General features: G+C 38.6%; 1 protein-coding gene across 1 annotated transcript in view; it reads left to right on the top strand.

The window, feature by feature from the left end:
* The window catches only part of ANO2 (anoctamin 2), a 170,494-nt gene that overhangs the window by 129,806 nt on the left and 21,833 nt on the right, over nucleotides 1-18,855 (top strand). Inside the window, exons 17-20 of the mRNA XM_042835091.1 lie at nucleotides 66-177; nucleotides 1,494-1,551; nucleotides 2,380-2,480; nucleotides 11,331-11,479. Of these exons, the coding sequence (XP_042691025.1) occupies nucleotides 66-177; nucleotides 1,494-1,551; nucleotides 2,380-2,480; nucleotides 11,331-11,479 (420 nt within the window). The remainder of the gene's footprint in view (nucleotides 1-65; nucleotides 178-1,493; nucleotides 1,552-2,379; nucleotides 2,481-11,330; nucleotides 11,480-18,855) is intronic.

Here is an 18,855-nt window from a genome sequence, read left to right as displayed (position 1 = left end):
TTTCTTTCTTTCTTTCTTTCTTTCTTTCTTTCTTTCTTTCTTTCTTTCTTTTTTAACTTCTCCAGAGATGCCAAAAACAGAGAAAACTTTTGAGGAGAGACTGATTTTGAAGGCATTCCTATTGAAGTTTGTGAATTCATATGCACCGATTTTTTATGTTGCCTTTTTTAAAGGAAGGTAGGACAAATGTCTTTTGTGTATTTATATATGGAGAGATGGATAGAAAGATGTGCATATAGACATGAACACAGATTTGGATTTATGTTCAAAAATACAAAGACCCACCTAACATTTTGATTTGGGCCACCCTCACCCTCAATTATAACAAAAATTGTCTAAGCCTACCTCTTGAATGAGAGGGCCTGACGTTAAGTGCTATTTTAACTGCTGTTCATTCTTTCTTCAAAGTAGAGCATTGTTCTGAAATGCAGTTGTTTTAGTTTTCGTACTAAGAATAACCCACAGCTTAGAAACTAATTTCTTTCAGTGTAAAAATGGGGGTCTGTGAATGAATGCTAATTCTCACTTGTGTTCACTTTTCAACTTTTGGAAGTTTTTTCATGAACCACTATGTTCCAGTTTGGTTTAAAATTTTGGAACTATTTTCCCTATTACTTTCTTCACATTTTGCACTATTAACCCAAGTTAAATTACAACATAGTCAACTGGAAGTTGAATATTTTAGCAAATAAACTGATTGACCAAAAAACTAATTCAGCTCTTCTGCTAAATGAAGTGTTACTTCCTATGGGTCTAGGATCATTTTCCTTTGGGATGCAATTATCCACAGCATTTCACATGCTTTTGAATGGGAAACTTAAAATAACTGTTTGCTAAAACTTCAGCAAAAGTATGAAAAGCATCCTCTGAATTCTGCTTTGTATCAATTTACATTCCTTTTGGGGGCTCTAAAGTTAGTTAATCTATATTGTTCACTAATCCTATGCAGCATCATTCATTTAAGAATCAATGATAAAATTTACCAGAAGATGTAAATATTATAAAACATTAATGAAAAATATTTCTGACTTCTCTCTTTTCTAACCATTTTTTGGTGTCATATGGTCATAATAAAGTCGATTTCATTGTTTCTCCGAATTCAGTGAAAAGAACATTGACCCAATTATTCAGAAGAACCTTGATTATTCGTAGATGTGTAATAATGTCCTCCTTTCAGGGCATTACTCAGACGCCAAGAGCATGTGATTTAGAATACATATTTCCAGTTTCATCTGTGATCTCCAATCAAGGGAGAGAGAATTTTGTTCTTAGCACAGAAAAATATTCTAGTAGAATTATTTTGTCAATATGTAGTAGGAAAAGTGTATAGGTATAACACTTTGAAAAAAAATTCAAATAATTGAAGTTTTCAGTCTTTTACTTTTCATTAATTGAAGCATCCAGTTCTGAAGTGTTTTAGCAATTATGAAATAACAGTTATGTTGCTGAAGTTAACTTTTTATTTCTTTATTTTATATTGTCATCACTTTCAGATTTGTTGGCCGTCCTGGTCATTATGTGTATGTGTTTGATGGTTACCGAATGGAAGAAGTAAGTACACAAGAAACTGAAAAAAGAAATAATTGAAGCAGGTGCATTTACAGTGCTTCAGTGGAATCCAGACAGTGAGGGAAAAATAGAACACTTACTGAGAACTAGTTTATCAATTTGTTAAAACTTCAACATAAATGAATATACCCCCAGTTTTTCCTCTGTCAGTTGTATGTTGTCTTTTTCTGCAGTTTTGACATCCTTCTTAGGTGAGGCTTCACAATTTATCTGTTTTACAGTCACTAAGATGCAAACGTTATATGATTTGATGAAGACCCTTCCAAAGCCTGTGGTAGTACTAGCCTGGGTTCTTATTCCATAAATTACCAGAAACCTAGTGATTTTAATAGCCTAAAACAACGGCCATTTAGTACAAATCCATAAAATTTTCCCCAAACTTTTCTTTAGTACTGCTGTAAGTATCCCCTTGAAAGGCAACAGACTTACCCAGGGTTTTATTGCAGAGTTTATGCATAAGCCTTTGAAAGATTGAAGATTTCCTCTTCCCTTGGGTGACATCAGGTTGGAAGAGTATTGGTGATACTGCATTATGGTTATTACATTGATTATACAGTAAATATTTGAAAAGCAAATATGTAGCCCAGGGGCACAATTAACTATTTCACTGCTTTGCGTATTTTCTGTAATGTGGTTTTATGAGTAGAGTTAAAATACCTTGTTAAGGATAGATTGCGTTGATGAATGAGTTCTGCACATGTGCAAAAATTTGTGCAGGTTTAGAGGGGGCTCATATGGACTCTCCTAAGTGGATACTTTTAAATTAATTGTCTTATTTCCTTCACACTCTACATTTTTGTTTAATTACAGTGTGCTCCAGGAGGCTGTTTGATGGAACTCTGTATTCAGCTTAGCATCATTATGCTTGGAAAACAATTGATTCAAAACAATCTGTTTGAAATTGGAATCCCGTGCGTATCCCAGCATTATCTGTTTCCACACTTTATTCCTATGACACAGTAAATTACAGGCTTGATCTTTATTCAGCTGAGTGGGTGTTTTACCACTGACTTCAGTGGTTTCTAATTGAATGTGATGATAAATCATATTTTCGATTGTGATGGAATGACTATATTTTACGTTAAATGATTGGCTATATTTGCAGTAAATGTCTGAAAGAAAATGATTGAATATACTACATAATTTATCTAAATTCATTTTAGAAACTGGGAAAACAGAGAAGGCATGATAGATCACTTGCGAGTTTTTAGAGAAGCTTTCACGGTAGCAGCACTGAATACAAATTAGTATAAGGTAGAGGAGAAATGGTCTGGAGAAAAGCAAGTTTCTAAAAGGCATTAAAATATATTACTTGATCTATGACTGTTTTAAAGGTTTACATGTGAAGTCCACACACTTCTAATTTGCCTCTATGTCCCTGTGAATGACAGAGGAGGCAGAGAATATGGGAGATAATGTTGTGCTGTTCAGCAGCTAACTAAAACACGGTGCTCCCTGCACAGTGTCATGTGCTCCAAACACAATGTGAAATCTCTCTTTGCGTGTCTTCAGTGCCAAGGGGATCTTCAGGTAGGAAAATCCACTGAGAATGTCCTGCTCCTGCCTCTTAAGAGGTTTTGTTTCTGTTAAGTGCATCATCCCTATTGATGGCAGTGCTCTGTGAATTGTATTAGGTGAAGAGTCTGGCTTAGGTACATACCTCAGCCCCAGTGAAGTTTGACTATTTTCATTAGTTTACATAGCTGTTGAATCACATCACTACTGAAGGCATTGATGATACTAATGAGACACCAAAATGAGTGATGCTTAGAAGGTTATGAACTGCTTAAAAAGTGAGCCCTTTACCTCCCCTTTCCTGTCAAGATAGTTTAACAGTAATTTAAATGTAGAGAAAAACTTCCCAAACAAATCAAATATGCATTATGGATGGTTTATTTATTCTTGCATCAAAGTTCACAAGGAACGCCTGTTTTCTGTCTACACCTCATTGAATTTGAGGTTTATTTTGATAAAAGAGTGGCAAGTTGTTCCCAAAATATCTGACATGTTGAGGGCTTAAAAAATCCTCAGTGTAAACCTGGTGTGATGTTTTTTCCCAAAAAAACTTACTTGACTGGACTTTTCTAATGAGAATTTTATGATGTTAAAAATACTGTATTTATTATCTTTGATTCATGAAAGCAGAGGCTGATTCAGTCAAAACAGAATACTATTGTCAAACTGTTTCTCAATTCCAAGACTACATCTGTTAGTGGAAATTTCATCCCATTTTTCTCTGCTTTCTGCTTTCTCACTGCTGACTCCAACTTACAGTGACCTCTTTTTTTTTTAAAAACTGAGTAGGAGTTTAAAAACAGTCGTGCTTTCATCCTCTCCTTCCCAGCTAAATACTTCATTTCAGTCACCTTGTCATCATGAAATAAACACATCTGGTTTTCCTTTGCTGCTCTGTATTCTCATGCAAATCGAGAGGGTATCTATATATCTTATCACTGGAATTATTTACAACAGGGGGAGCGCTGTGCTTTACTGAGCAATTGAGCTCATTAAATTAGCAATTCATTTCTGCTTGGGTTGGAAGGGACCTTACCAACTTCACCAACTGCCAGATTGAGTCCTAGACCAGGACTGGGGCTGCCTACGGCCCCATGCAACCTGGACTTAAACACCCCCAGAGATGGGGCATCCACAACCTCTCTGGGCAACCTGTTCCAGCACCTTACCACTCTCTCTGTAAAAAACTTCCCCCTGACACCTAATCTAAGTCTTCCTTCCTTTAATTTAAAACAAATCTCCCTTGTTCTATCACTATCTACCTATGTAAAAAGTTGATTTCCCTCACGTTTATAAACGCCCTTTAAACACTGGAAGGCTGCAGTGAACTCCCCTGCAGCCTTTTCTTTTCCCAGCTAAAGAAGACAAATTCCTTTAGCCTGTCTTTGTAGGAGAGGTTCTCCAGCACCTCTTTGGATCCTCTTTATTGCTCTTCTTGGACCCTCTCCAAAAGTTCCACATCTTTCCTGTTTTGGAGGCCCCAGACATAGACACAGTACTCCAGCTGGAGCCTCACCAAGGCTGAATAAAGGGGCATAATTACTTCACTTGCCCTGCAGGCCACTCCTCTTCTGATGGAACCCAGGACAACATTGGCTTTCTGGGCTGCAAGTGCACACTGCTGGCTCATGATATCTTTTTCATCAACCAAGACTCCTAAGTCCTTCTCGGCAGGGCGGCTGAGGATTTTTTCTCCCGGTTTGTATACGTATCTGGGATTACCTAAACCCAGATGCAAAACCTTGCACTTTGCTTCATTGAACCTCAATTATGTTCACAAGGTCCCTCTGGATGACATCCTTTCCTTCTGCTGTATCAACTACACTACTCAGCTTCATCAGCAAACTTGCCGAGGGTGCGCTCAGTCACTGTTCTGCACTCAAAAACACTCAGAGACACACTTTCAGTATGGATGAGACAGATTTTCAGAGGGCTGGCCACAAAGATGCTAGGCACATATGAATACAGACCAATAGGAACTCCAGACGTGCTTATCTGTTGCGCAAACATGGTTTCTAGCATGTCTGTTTCTCATATGTTCTATCTATGCCTGCTTCTGTTAGAAGATGCAACAGGTATGTACATAAACACAAACCATTCTCTAGCCTCTGGCTTCCTTGCCTGCTTTCCTAATACATTCTGGTTTTTTCTGCTCTGCTACCTCTTCTGCTTGATCATGAGATTCCTGTCTAACCTCATCTCCTATGCTAGACAATTCTTCATCTACCATTAAGGGTTTTCTGCTTTTGTTTTCTTCCCAAGGTATAGTGTAATAATAGGGTTCTTCTTCCATTTCCCAGTGTCTACTTTCATTCAGGCAGTGCAGTGCAACAAATTGTCCTGTAGCAGAAAGATGGATCACTCTTTTCTATCTCCAGTTTTAGCAGCTGTGATTTTTATCCTTTACTTAGTGTCTGTTCGGAAGTGACTGAGAGACACTTTAAGTAAGATGAATTCTTCCATTGCCTCCCTGCATTTTCACTGAGGTCAGAGTGTTAAGTGTTGCAATCAGCATTACACATATGGAAAGGTGGAAGGGACATCATAAATGGTGATTTATTCTTCAGAATCTGGAATTGTCCTCTAGGTGTCTATAACATGGAATTATCTCTCTGCTAAACTATATAGTGACCCAGATCAAAAAGGTTTTCTTCTTTATCAAAATCCAAAGATTTCTGAATTTATTTCTAGAAAATCTTCATATTTTACTTGTCATAAAACCCAGAAAAGTTTAATTGATTTGCTGAAGATTACAAAGCCTTACTCCCATTTTCTACCTCTTTCAACTGAAAAAAAATATAAAAAAATACAACTACTCAGACTAAAGACTGAGTTTATTAGCAGCTGCCATTCATTATGCCTCTAGCACATCAAATGCTCAAGCATTGGGAACCATCATTTGAGGTGTTCCTTATGGCTTGTCAGTGCTGACTCAAAAGCTATGGAATTAAACTTCACATAGCAGTTCTGCATTGTTCAGGGTCATTGGAACACACACTTGCCTTTTCTCGTTATGTTTCTGTGATAAAGGATAATAAAAAAGGCTTTTTTAAGTATGTTAACAATAAAAGGAAGACTAGGGAGAATGTGGCTCCCCTACTACCCTACAGGAGGGTGTTCTGGTAACGGGGGATGCTGAGAAGGCGGAGATACTGAATGCCTTCTTTGCTTTTGTCTTCAGAGAAAAAGCTCCCCCTCAGGAATCCCAGGCCCTGGAGGTTAGTTAGAGGGTCTGGGGAATGGAAGACTTCCCTATAGTCAGAGAAGAGGCAGCCCGAGAGCGCCTAGGCAACACCAATGTTCACAAATCCGTGGGACCCGATGGGATGCATCCATGGGTGCTGAGGGAGCTGGAAGAGCTGATTGCTGCACCTCTCTCAATCATGTTTGAGCGGTCTTGGAGAATGGGGGAGGTTCCTGAAGACTGGAGGATAACCAATGTCATTCCGGTCTTCAAAGGAAGATCCAAGTAATTACAGGCCAGTCAACCTCACCTCCGCTTCTGTAAAGGTGACGGAACAGCTTGTGCTGAATGCCATCTCCAGACAACTGGAAGAAAAGGGGGTTATCAGGAGTAGTCAGCAGGGTTCATCAGGGGGAGGTCATGCTTGACCAACCTGGTAGCCTTCTACAATGTTGTCACTGGCTGGGTGGATGGGGGGAGAGCAGTGGATGTAGTCTACCTTGACTTCAGCAAGGCATTTGATACTGTCTCCCATGATATCCTTATAACAAAGCTGAGGAAGTGTGGGATAGATGAGTGGACAGTGGGGTGGGTTGAGAACTGGCTGACTGGCAGAGCACAGAGGGTTGTTGTTGGTGGTGCGGAGTCTGGTTGGAGGCCTGTAACCAGCGGTGTTCCTCAGGGGTTGGTGCTGGGTCCGGTCTTGTTCAACATCTTCATCAGTGACCTTGATGAGGGGATAGTGGCCACCCTCAGCAAGTTTGCTGATGATGCAAAGTGGGAGGATTGGCTGACACACCTGAAGGCTGTGCTGCCAATCAGCAAGACCAGAAAGACGTGACTTGCTGGTGTTTTAAACCTTTCCGCAATTTCTTTTCCCATTTCTGCATTGAAGAATATCACAACAGTTAGATTAATGTAACAGTGTTAGAATTCTTGGAGCTGGAATTCAGAAGTTTTACGGACATTACTATCCAATGGTTCACTCAGATCTGTCACATACCATAATTCTTTTTCTTTTTCCATGCAAATTGTCCTGCTGCAGGTCTGGAGAACCTTAAACTAAAGTACTTTTCTTCTGTTCTGAATTTCTCAACTTGCTAGGGAAAAAAATATATAAATAAAAATAAGAAGCAAACACACACACGCACACACACAGAAAAAAAAAGAAAACAAAAAAGCAGAAAACAAAGCAAAAAGGAAAAGAAAACCAAAAACAACAAAACAAAAAAGAAAACAAAAAAGAAAAAATAACAAGAAAACAAACAAAAAAAGAAAACAAAAAAACCCCACGAGATAAAATAAAATAAAAAATATATTTTATTACTCTCTGTCCACGACCTTGATGATATACTCTCTAGGAAAAATCCTGGTCCTATTAAAGTCAATCACAAAATTACCTTTTATTTCAGTTTAACAGCAATTTTGGCCTCTTAACATTAGTGTCTGTCACTAATTTCAGAAAGCTCTTAACTATGATGGATGAGAATGCCAAGAGATAATGAAATCAATTTAAAGCCACACCATAGCTGCCATGTTGTATGTTGCATTTCACCAAAAATTATTCTTAATTAATGGGGTAACTTGCTGCCTTTTTTTTTTTTTTTTTTTTTTTTAACTCAATACTTAACAAACACAGCTGAAGCTTCCATAGAATTTAGGAATTTTGGGTGGACCAGCAAAGAATGACTTGTAGATGAGGATGTGAAATTTAAGTACTTTGATTCTCTTCTTGCCTTCTTCTTGTATCCTCTGCCCATTAATATGAGAAGTTCTTTCATTATGTGCACATACTGCAGGAATATGAAGAAAACATCACACTCTCAGTGCTCTTTCCCCAGAGCAGCAAACAGGAGAATCTGAGTCACTGAACTTCCTTCCTCTCTAGATAAAGGTGCTCCAGCTACTTAATTTCTATCTAGTTTTCTCACTCTAAAATTTACTAGTTTTCTACAAAAGAAAAAGCATTAACAGAAAGAATAACCTTAAAAGCATTTGATAGAAATATGCATTCATCTGCGGTGTCTGGATTCTGGGGATTTTCTGTCTTTACTTCTTCCCATTTTTTCACCATCACTGTTCGATCCACTTCCATCCACTTTTACCTAGTTTGGAAGATTTCCACTGCTTATTAGGCCATAGTGAGCTACTTTTAAAAAGCAATGTGTGTGGACCCTACAGAAAATGTCTTCGTATGTTTTGAGGCAAAAGATTATTCTATTATGTTCCCAGTGCAAATTATCGAGGGAAAAAAGACTATTCACCCACTAAAGTTGAAATGGAAAGTTTTTAAACTATTTATGGAATTTGTGGATTCATTTTGTAAAACTAATATATTGGTTCTTAAACTAATCCCTTTTTGCTAAACAAATCAACCTATATCAATCCCTCATTTTTTTCATTTTTCATTACAAACTGGCTCAGCTTTCTTTGATCTTCCAGGCACCTCTCCTGCCTTGGAAAGACCCGATTTTAAAATTTTAGTTTTCTCTCCAACCAATCTCAACCAATTAAGGGTTTTAGTGGCCCTAGTAAATACAAAAACCAATAGCGTCTACCGAATTTCAGTTTCATCTCCAGCCCTGGAGGCTTCCAGTGCTAACTCTGAGAGATCGGGTTTCCTGGATCTCTGCAGATAAGGACATTCTCTCACTTCTAGTATATTCCTCCCCATCCCACAGGTAACACTGTTTTTAAAACAGTAGTTTGCAAGATCCTTGGACCAAGGCTCTTCATCTCTGTGAGCATTCTGTTCACGAGCCATGGGGGGTGGTGCTGGGGTTTCTCCTCACACTACTAATTTGTCTTGGCAAACTGCAACCAATCAAAACAACCTAAATACACAATAATTGAAATACACTTTATACTGAACAATTGTCCCTCCCCAAATTGCTAGATAATGGAGTCTGCCGGCTCCCTCAAGGCACTATTGTACACTGAATTCCTACAAGGATAACCCATAACCAATATCCCCTAGCAAGATGGGAACTTTACTTTTTTTTTCTTTTTTTCTTTTTTCTTTTTTTTCCCCACAGATTCCAAGTTTTCACAAATAATTTTAATCATTTCTCCAATCCATCAATTGTTACAATTTTCAACAAATTTCCTCTGCAATTTCCACAACTGACTTCACCATGTCTGGAATGTTTGGAATGTACAAATTGCCTTCACACACTGCTGCAGCTACAAAAGTAAAAAGCAAAGCTTAACAGACTGCAGATCTACCACATACACACAGCACGGAGAGACAAAAAATGAAAAGGTCAGCGCCGTTATAGTAATACTCACATACAAAATTACAATACCAGCAACCATAGTGCAACACATTTATCAATAAATGACCAATAAATGAAGCTTTCCAGTTTCCCTTTGGGGCCTTGAATCTCTCAAGTGCCAACTCACCACATTACTTTTGGGAAGACGTACAGCCTGGGTGATACTTCTCTCAAGCACTCCTCTTAATAGGGACTAGCACCCCATTTCTCTTGAGGAGCTTCTCTCAAGCACTCCCTTACTATGTTACTTCTGGCAAACATGAAACCTGTCCTGCAATACCTGGGATGTCTCCCTATTGGCATGTGAAGTACCTATTCAGGAGTAACCCTTTACCATTCCTCTCCATACATGATAGAGATTACTGTCATACTTCATCAGAGGCAGTTAAAAAAAAAGGAGAGTTTTACCATGTTCAAGGGAACCTGCATCCAGACCAAACAGAGCTGGGATAAGTGGGAGCTCCGCAGTAATCACTCGAGTAATCCCATCATCTCTCAGAATGTCAGATTTATCAAAGCAAGTCTCATGGCCTAAATAGTCAAAGCCCAGTTCATGACACATCTCCTTTAAAAATTCACTGATTTACTCATTCTTTCAGACATTCCCCTCCCTGTAAAATCAATATATATAGGTGTTATAAATAAGAAATATACAAGAGAGTTTGGAAGAGCAGGATATTACACCAAAAATAAAAATAGATAGAGGGCCCTGAACCGGGCTCCTCTCTGGTGGAGCGACCAATGTTTCTTATGGTGCATCACTGTGATATGCCTCTGGGAATAGGATCTTCTGAAGTTCTTTTAATGATGATGAAGTCAGACTACTCCAGCAGAGGTAGGCGACCTATCACACCACTGTTTTTGCTTGGGCCACCCCTGTCTTAGGAAGGTGGGTCAGATCTTTCACCCACCCCTGAATCGGCAGAGTGGTCTTAAGTAAAACTTCAGCCATTTGAATTATCAGCTCTACTGCCTGTAATGCAGAGTAGGCAGCCAATAGCTGTTTTTCAGTCATACTGTATCTTTCTTCTGCTCCATTGCAGACCAGAAACCAATGGGGGTCCGAACAGACCTCTGGCATTGCCACAGGCCCCAGCCAAAGCCATCCTGAGTGATATGAACGTCCAACTCGGCTGGGAGGGTAGGAGCAAATACACCCAATGCCTGGGTTTGGTTAACTGCCAGTTTCGCCTGTTGGAAAGTGTCCTGTTCTGTTTTCCCCCAGTCCCATAGCTGACCCTTTTTTAATTTTTATTTTTTTGAGTCTGTACAGAGATATACATTCAGTCATTTTGACCACAACTATATGGAATTTTCCAAATTTCATGTTGAGAGAAAAGTGCACCTGTGCAACATATAAAGTATGAAGGTTTTACATTACCTTCCAGGATTTTTTTTGCCTGCTTTTCCTTCTTGAAGGAGATGTACATTACTAACTACTACTATTATTTAAGACCAAGGTGCTTAAGCTTCAGAAATACGCTTGTTCAATATGTATCTAGAGACAAGTCATTACTATGAAGTACGGGGTTCAACTTTATCATAGCATATTATGGTGTTGTAACTTTCTTCTGATACAGGAACACAGCAACCACTTCATTCAGCATCCTGTTAACTGGCAATAAGCAGCAGCTTAGGAGAAGTTGCAAAGCAAGTCTTTGTGGCACCAAAGCAACGTGATATTCATTTTATGTTCTAGTACAAAGATTTAGGACAGATCATATTGGGGAAATAAAAAAAAATAAAAATAAAGGAAAAAAGATTTGGCCTTACCTTTTGCTCCTCAGGAAATTAAAGAAGCTTTTCAGGAAGATGAAGGATGAAAGAACTGAACCAAAGGAAATGGACACCAACCAACCAAAGGACCCCCAGCAGTGGGATCTTGACTACAGATTGGAACCTTTCACTGGGCTGACTCCAGAATACATGGAAATGAGTAAGACTTCTGAATTCCCTTTCTGCAACAATAGTTTTTTTCATAGGACTAACAAAAATATATTGCATGACTGCCATGACTTTGTATGATAAAAGAAAGAACACCAAAATACTTCTGTAGCTTTTCATGGAAGATAGCAGGGGTATGAGACTACTGAATTACCAACATAGAAGCAATGATAAGTCCTAGCATCTGTTACTACTTCTGTTGTCAAAGAGTCTGGTGTTACCAGCTGGAAGTTCTATCACAGAATGGCTGTGGTTGGAAGGGACCCCCCCAGACCACATAATCCAGCTCCTGTTGACAGCTTGGTCAGCTGGAACAGGTTTTCCAGGGCCTTGTCCAGCTTGGTTTTCAATGTTTCCAGGAATGTATATTGTACATGTTACCTGGACAACCTGTTCTAGTGTTTGATCACCCTTATACTCGACATGTTTCTGGCCCAGTCTAGACTGGGTCTGTGACTAATGGGGTGGGGAGATCCATGGGAAAAGGAATTGGGAAAATGTAGGAAGATAGGCCTAGAAACAAAACAGTGGTAACAAGTTAAAGGAGAAAAGTATGCTAATAAATAAGATCTGGAATGGGAGATAACACAAAATAATAGGAATTGAAGCTAACAAATCAGTTAAATGAGAGAGTCTGTAAAACTGAAGGTCTTTCCCCAGTGCTGAAGGTGAGATGGCAAGGGAGCACACAACATGGTGACAAGCAGAAAATTACAAAAAAGTCTCAAGACTACCAGTAACTTTTATCTTTCCCTCCAAAAGGAGAAAGAATAGTGAAGTCTTCTGGGAGCTGTAGTTCTTATCTTCTGAGACAGGTACACAGAACTGTCAAAAATCCATGGAACTGTAGCATTAACTCTTTAACTTTCAGTGCACTACATGATGTTATGCTGTGGAGTACTGATAACTAAAATCATAAAACCACGACACTACTAAAACAGTCTTTTCCTTATGTTTAACTTGAATTTCCTCTATTTTAGTTTGATCCCGTTATCTTCCTTTCTTTCACTTGGCACCTCTGAGAAGGGCCTAGCACTATCTTTTTCAATGGTCCCATTGAATATTTGAATTCATTGATGAGACCCCCAAGCCTTCTTGTGAAAGAACAGTCCCAGCTATGTAAACTTCTTGTGCATTAAATCCTTTGATCCACCAGTCATTTTAGCACCTCTTTATTGAATTCACTGCAGCATGTCAATATCTTTCTCTACTGGGGAGCACAGAAAAGGAAACAATATTTCAAGTGTGTTCACAGTTGTGCTGAGAAGGATTCCTTCTCTTGATCACCTAGCAAGGCTCTTCCTAATCATCTCACTCCAATTTATAGGTGGGAGAGGAGGTTCTTTGAGATAAACATACATCCAAGGTGAGATTAAGAAACACCAGTTCAAATGTTAGTCTGATGAATCCTATGTTAGGTATTACGAATCCTAGTCATTCAAGGAGATGGGAAAGGGAAGAAGGATGATAGAAAGGATAGGAAATAGAAGCAAGGAGTCTTTGTAGGAAACAAGAGGGAGATAGTCACCACCACAGGTCCAGCATGGTTTGAAGTTCAAGTCATTGATCTCACGAACTCATCTGGTTTCTGTGGAGGTATAGGAGAAGAGCCAGGAAGCTTCACAGCAAGCAGGTCCTGGGCTAGGCCAACTCCTTCTCAATAGGGCTGCTTTCTAGGAGTTATTTCCCAGTCTGTGCTCATCTCTAGGATTGCCTTGACCCAAGTGCAACACCTTGCACTTTGCCTTATTGAACCTCATTAAGTTCTCGTGGGCTCACTTTTCAAATCTGTCCAGATTCTTCTGAGTGGCTTTCTTTCTATTGTACTGTATTCTTCAATTACTCAGCTTGGTGTCATCACCAAACTCGCTGAGGGTACACTCAAGCCTACAGTCTAAATCATTGATAAAGATGTTGAAGATCACCAGTTCCAAGATGGATCCCTGAGGGACACTGCATGTGACCAGCCTCCACCCAGAGGTAGAGCCACTGGCAACAACTCTCTGGCTATGACCATCCAGCCAATCCATTATCCACTGGACAGTCCACCCTTCAAATCCGTATCTTTCCAATTCAGAAGTAAAGATGTGGCGTGGCACTATGTCAGAGGCTTGCACAAGTTCCAGTACAGGATGCCACTTGCTCTTCCATGGTCCAATGATGCTATCACTCTATTATAGAAGGTCACCGGATTTGTGAGGCATGATGTGCCCTTGGTGAAGTCTTTCTGGTTGTCTCAGATCACTTCTCATCTCTCATGTGCCTTAGCATCTCTTCCAGGAGGATCTGCTCCATGATGTCCTCAGGTACAGACATTCACCAGCCTGTACTTTCCCCGGTTCTCCTTTCTCCTTTTCTTAAAAATGGGAGTGATATTTCCCTTTTTGCAGTCACTAGGGACTTCACCAGCCAACCACAACTTTTCAGATGTGATGGAGAGTGATTTGGCAACCACATCAGCCAAATCCACCAGGAAACTTGGGATGCATGTCAATTGGCCCCATAGACTTGTACACATTCAGCCTCATGAGGTGATCACAGACTTGCTCTGCTCTTTTACTGGAAGGGATTTTTTACTCCCTCCAACACCCCTTTGGAAGTTCAGGAACTTCTGTTCATTTTTGTGAAAGGACACCCCCTCTGTAAGAAACTTGAACTCTGGTTGTGGATTCTCTTCGCTTTCCCTTATGAAACAATTACCCTTGAGAAGGTGCTACTTTGAGTGATGACGTTTGGAGCAATTCCATGTGCTTTGCAGTACAAGAACAAAGAAGTTTTTGATATAAGTCTCTCACTTCTGTTTTGTAATGGCCATTTCAAACCTGCTGGGATTTTATTTTATTCTTACTTATAATATTAAGAAACCTGAGCATCTTTGGTTAGCTTTTCTTATCTATCTATCTATCTATCTATCTATCTATCTATCTATCTATCTATTTATCTATCTATCTATCTATTTATTTATTTATTGTCTACTTAAAGTAACAGAAATAATGTTTGTTTTGTTTTTTAAATATCCCAAATTTTCATGTGGAGAAATGTGGTTCTGCTTTTGTTCTCTGGACTTTTTTTTTCTATCAAATTGCATTCACAGTACTCCATTTCAACAAAATTACAAGCACCACTTCACTAAAGCAAAAGGCAGTGTGATGGATAGTGGGATCACAAAAGTTGGTGCTTTTGTGATTAATCTGTTAACAGTAAACATTAAGAACAGCAAACATAGAAGAAGAATCAGAAGTTTCCGTCTTAAAGCTAGTCTATGCTCATGTGTCCCAGGAGAATTACCTTCCAGTTCATGCAGTTCACAAGGCAACTTAATGCTGCAGTAGAGAATGCTCAGCTTTTTAAATGTTCTGTTGGACTTGGTTGTTTAATATCATTCTAAATTAAATCAGTCACAGGTGATCCTGTTCCTTAGGACTTCCACTTCCAGCTATCCCTAGGCCAGCATACCTCTACCACTTCAGTAGTGACCTACCAGCCAAAGCCAAACGAACGTGTCTGCCTATAGAAAGGTTTCCTGTCATTTGCACTATATGTTATCAGCAGGGTGGTAACTTCTCCAGACTGTCAACTTCTCAACTTTCCTCCATGTTCAAAAAAAGACACGTTAGTTTGCTGAGAGCTCTTTCTGCTCCAGAAGGACATACTCAGAGTAGTATGGCCACTTGTCATTTTACATTTTTAGTCAGAAAAGTGTGTATATTGAGGCTTCAGGCTAGCAGCTTGTAGCACTAGGATGTTTTGTGGCCATGAATAAAGGCTCAATCCATAGCATTAAAACAATAATTAAGTAGAGAGCTAGGGCAAATCCAGGAAAATGAGTTCAAAATCTATTTCCAATTCATAAACTGAAGCACAAGTTTTCCTTAAGAATTGTGTTACAATAGGTTGGAACCACTTGACTGAAAGTCAGTAGCTGCAGTGTGGAACAAAGGCACAGGAGAAAATTCAGGATGGACAGTGAAAGGAATGATGGTCTCATGGATTCTGATTATTGCATAAAATTTATTTCAACAATTATTATTCATGAAATTGAAACATCAAACAGAGCAAGTCCATGGAAGTCAAGAACATGACTTTGATTTAACATACAGCAAGCAAGAAATTGAGACTAAGGCACGTAGCTTTTAAAGTAGAAATCATAAATCTGAAAAACAAATAAGAAGTAAACTGCAAAGTCTGCAAGTAAATTTCCATTGCCTTCACTGGCATTTTACACATGCCAGTAGTAGTGGGAGGAAGAGGCCAATGTTTAATGGCAAATAAACTCTGCTTTCCTTGGAGAATGCTCTTGTGGGTCTTTCTTCAGTACTCTGTATCTGACTTCACTCAGCATACTGTACTGAGCTTCCTTCTTAAACAGACCTTATTAATCAATAGTAGTTTCGATTTGCACTAGTGAAATTTTTGATGATCATTTGTTTTGGTACTATTAACTGATATATATCTTTTTTAGCAGACAACTCTTGAGCAGAAACTCTGAATGTTTGAGTGATCTGAAAATTTTGTGCAATGAGTCCTGAAATGTAAATTGCCACTGTTAATGTGTCAGATTTTTAATGAGTACTTTCCATTGCTGAAACTCTGAAATGACTTTTTACACAGTCCAATATATCAGACTCCCAAAGTACGCAGCATGTATAGCAATTTTCCCATTCAGCTGGCAGTAAGTTCACAAAAGCAGCCTACAATATTAGGAGCTGGCAAGAAGTTGATATTTAGAGAAGCAATAAGCATTGCTAATGAAATAACTTCGGAAAGACCTGTCCAAAACCATCTGAATGATGCTTATGAATGTGTGAAGTTTACACTGTATTGACTTTTCTCTTGAGAAGAAACTGACATTAGCAATGATTTTCAGATTCTTACTTACTCTTCTCCAGTCTCTAAGAGCCCAGGGTTTGTAAGGCAATTAAATGAAAGCATATTTTTCTCAGAGATATAATAAAGAGTTTCATCATCTGACTGCTGTTAAAAAGCAGTTGGGCAAAACTCTTTTTTGAATTCTAAGAACCAAATGATCAGATCCAGTGTCTATAGCAAATGACTACCATAAGGAAGGTTTGGAAGAACTTTCCCTACAGCAGGAAAAGCCATCAAACAGGCAACATGTGAAGCAGTAAAAGGGAAAAAAAAAAAAAATTGAAGAGGAACTTACATATTTCTATGATCTCTGTAATGAGTATGGATTTGAAAATACCAGCTCAGTCTGTTGTGTGTAGACTTGCCATATATATGTTTACTAAAGAGTAGTAAATGACACATATTTCTTAATTTCTCAGCCAGGCTTGGTTGAAAAATTTCTTCTTAGAAACTTAAGAAACATACTCCATTCTTTACTTAACGTAACACATAGTTCTATGACATATCACTGATAAAGAAATGAGGAAAAGGGAAAACAATTATAAGCAATTACCTTCACTCAGGTTAAGTTCTGATACAAAAAAAAAAAAAAAAAAAAAAAAAAAAAAAGAAAAATTTACCAAAGGAAAAAAATTTTTAAAAAAAATTTAAACCTGAGTGATATTCACTTTGAGAGTTTTTTTACTGGGACTGATTTTTACACAAAAAAAAAAAAAAAAAATAACCAACAATCTGCATTCTTAATCTTATCTTGGAAGCCACTTTAGAGGGACAGTGTTTGCTGTGTCTTTCTTTGTTGGGATTCAGCTCCATTTAGGTCCTGTGTACAGGTGATTAGTTTCCACGAAAAGTGGTCTTCTGAGAATTGCTCTGATCTGGGGACTTCTCTTAATGCTGTTTGTCTCAGGGTCCAACCAGCCTAAGCCTAAATGAAACACTGTATACATGGCATCAGATGTTGGGAATGCTGTTCCATATATGTTGGCTCTAAGGCCTTTACTTATTTCCTGAATAAGATTGACAGTGAAGGTGTCTTGTCCTTGACACTAGCAGTCTGGATTTTTTCTCTGATCAGAAATAAAGCCCATGTCATTTGACCACACATCTAGTGCTCTGTTTTGAGGTTTTAGTTCCCTTGTCCTCAAGTTTCCCTATATACAACTCTCAATTTGCTCACTAGGTTTTGACATGAAATGGGGTCATATTCATCTTTGTAGTCCTTCAATCTGGCCTACAGGGAGGAAATCCATGAAAAAAATCTGGATGTACAGAAGTTCATCTTCTTACACTGGTCTTTATAACCTTTATAACCAAAGCATATGAGAATAATCACCCAAGTCAAGCAAGGCTCCAATGAGTGGTCATAGGATTATATGTGACTACTAGAAGAGCTTGCATGGAGACCTTGCAATAGGTATAAAGATAAATGTAATATGGATATTCCATGTACTCACGTATTCAGGTACTCTGGCCAAAAGTAGGATGTCTTGACATCAGCAGTCATTGGTGGAAATCTTTATAAGTGTGATAGAAATGGTGTAAATGGTTCTGTTGTAACTGAGCAGGTGCCTGCAGAATTCCAGATTGCTACTATTAGGTGGTTGGAATACTGAAGAGATTTTAAGAGGGCCACACAGATACTGCTGGCAGAATTTTCAGTGACTTTTCAATAGAAATTTTTAAGCAGTTATACAGAAGACCTATGCACATCTTGAATATTCTTTTATGAACTTGAAAAAAAAAAAAAAGATAAAAAACTGAGTTTTCCCAGGCAGTGAATAAAAAGGGCTGCAAGCTTCATCAAAGCAAATGTGTGTGGCTTATATTTGAAACATTGCAAATGGCTTTTTTGTAGTTGTTTTTAATTGAATCCTTCCAGTTCTATTCCAGCTAAATTCACATAAAACCAAATAAGGCATACTTTAGCACTGCGTATTTTTGTAAGCATTTCACAGTTTTTTGGGAGACATTACTCTAACATGTTTTTATTTCTTTGATACTTAATTTTCCTGATTATGAATACAAAATATTCAGGAAAGTATGATTTCAAGGGTAGAACGGTCATATGCTTTGAAAAGACTCTGTGTTAGTGCATAGAATTGCAGAATCATTAAGGTTGGAAAAGACAACTAAGATCACTTAGTCCAACGATGAATTGATCACAGCTGTGCCCACTAAACCATGTCACTCAGTGCCAGATCTACACTTTTCTTGAAAATCTTAGGGAATGGTGACCCTACCACCTCCACAGACAGCCCATTCCAATACCTCACCACTCTTTCTGAGAATAAATTTTTCCTATTATCTAAAATGACTCTACTTTGGTGTAACTTAAAGCCCATAGTGCTGATTGTATTGCTTACTAACAGGGAAAAGAGGCTGACCCCACCTTACAAACTCCTTTCAGGTAGGTGTAGAGAGCTGTGTCTCTGCTGAGTTTACTCTTCAGACTAAACAATCCCATTTCCCTCACCTCCTCCTCATAAGACTTGTGTTCCA

The sequence above is a fragment of the Centrocercus urophasianus genome, unplaced genomic scaffold (genome assembly GCF_019232065.1).
Source record: "Centrocercus urophasianus isolate 14NV4802_14NV808 unplaced genomic scaffold, USGS_Curo_1.0 seq_5, whole genome shotgun sequence".
Classification (NCBI taxonomy): domain Eukaryota; kingdom Metazoa; phylum Chordata; class Aves; order Galliformes; family Phasianidae; genus Centrocercus; species Centrocercus urophasianus.
This window is presented reverse-complemented; position numbering and strand designations above follow the sequence as displayed.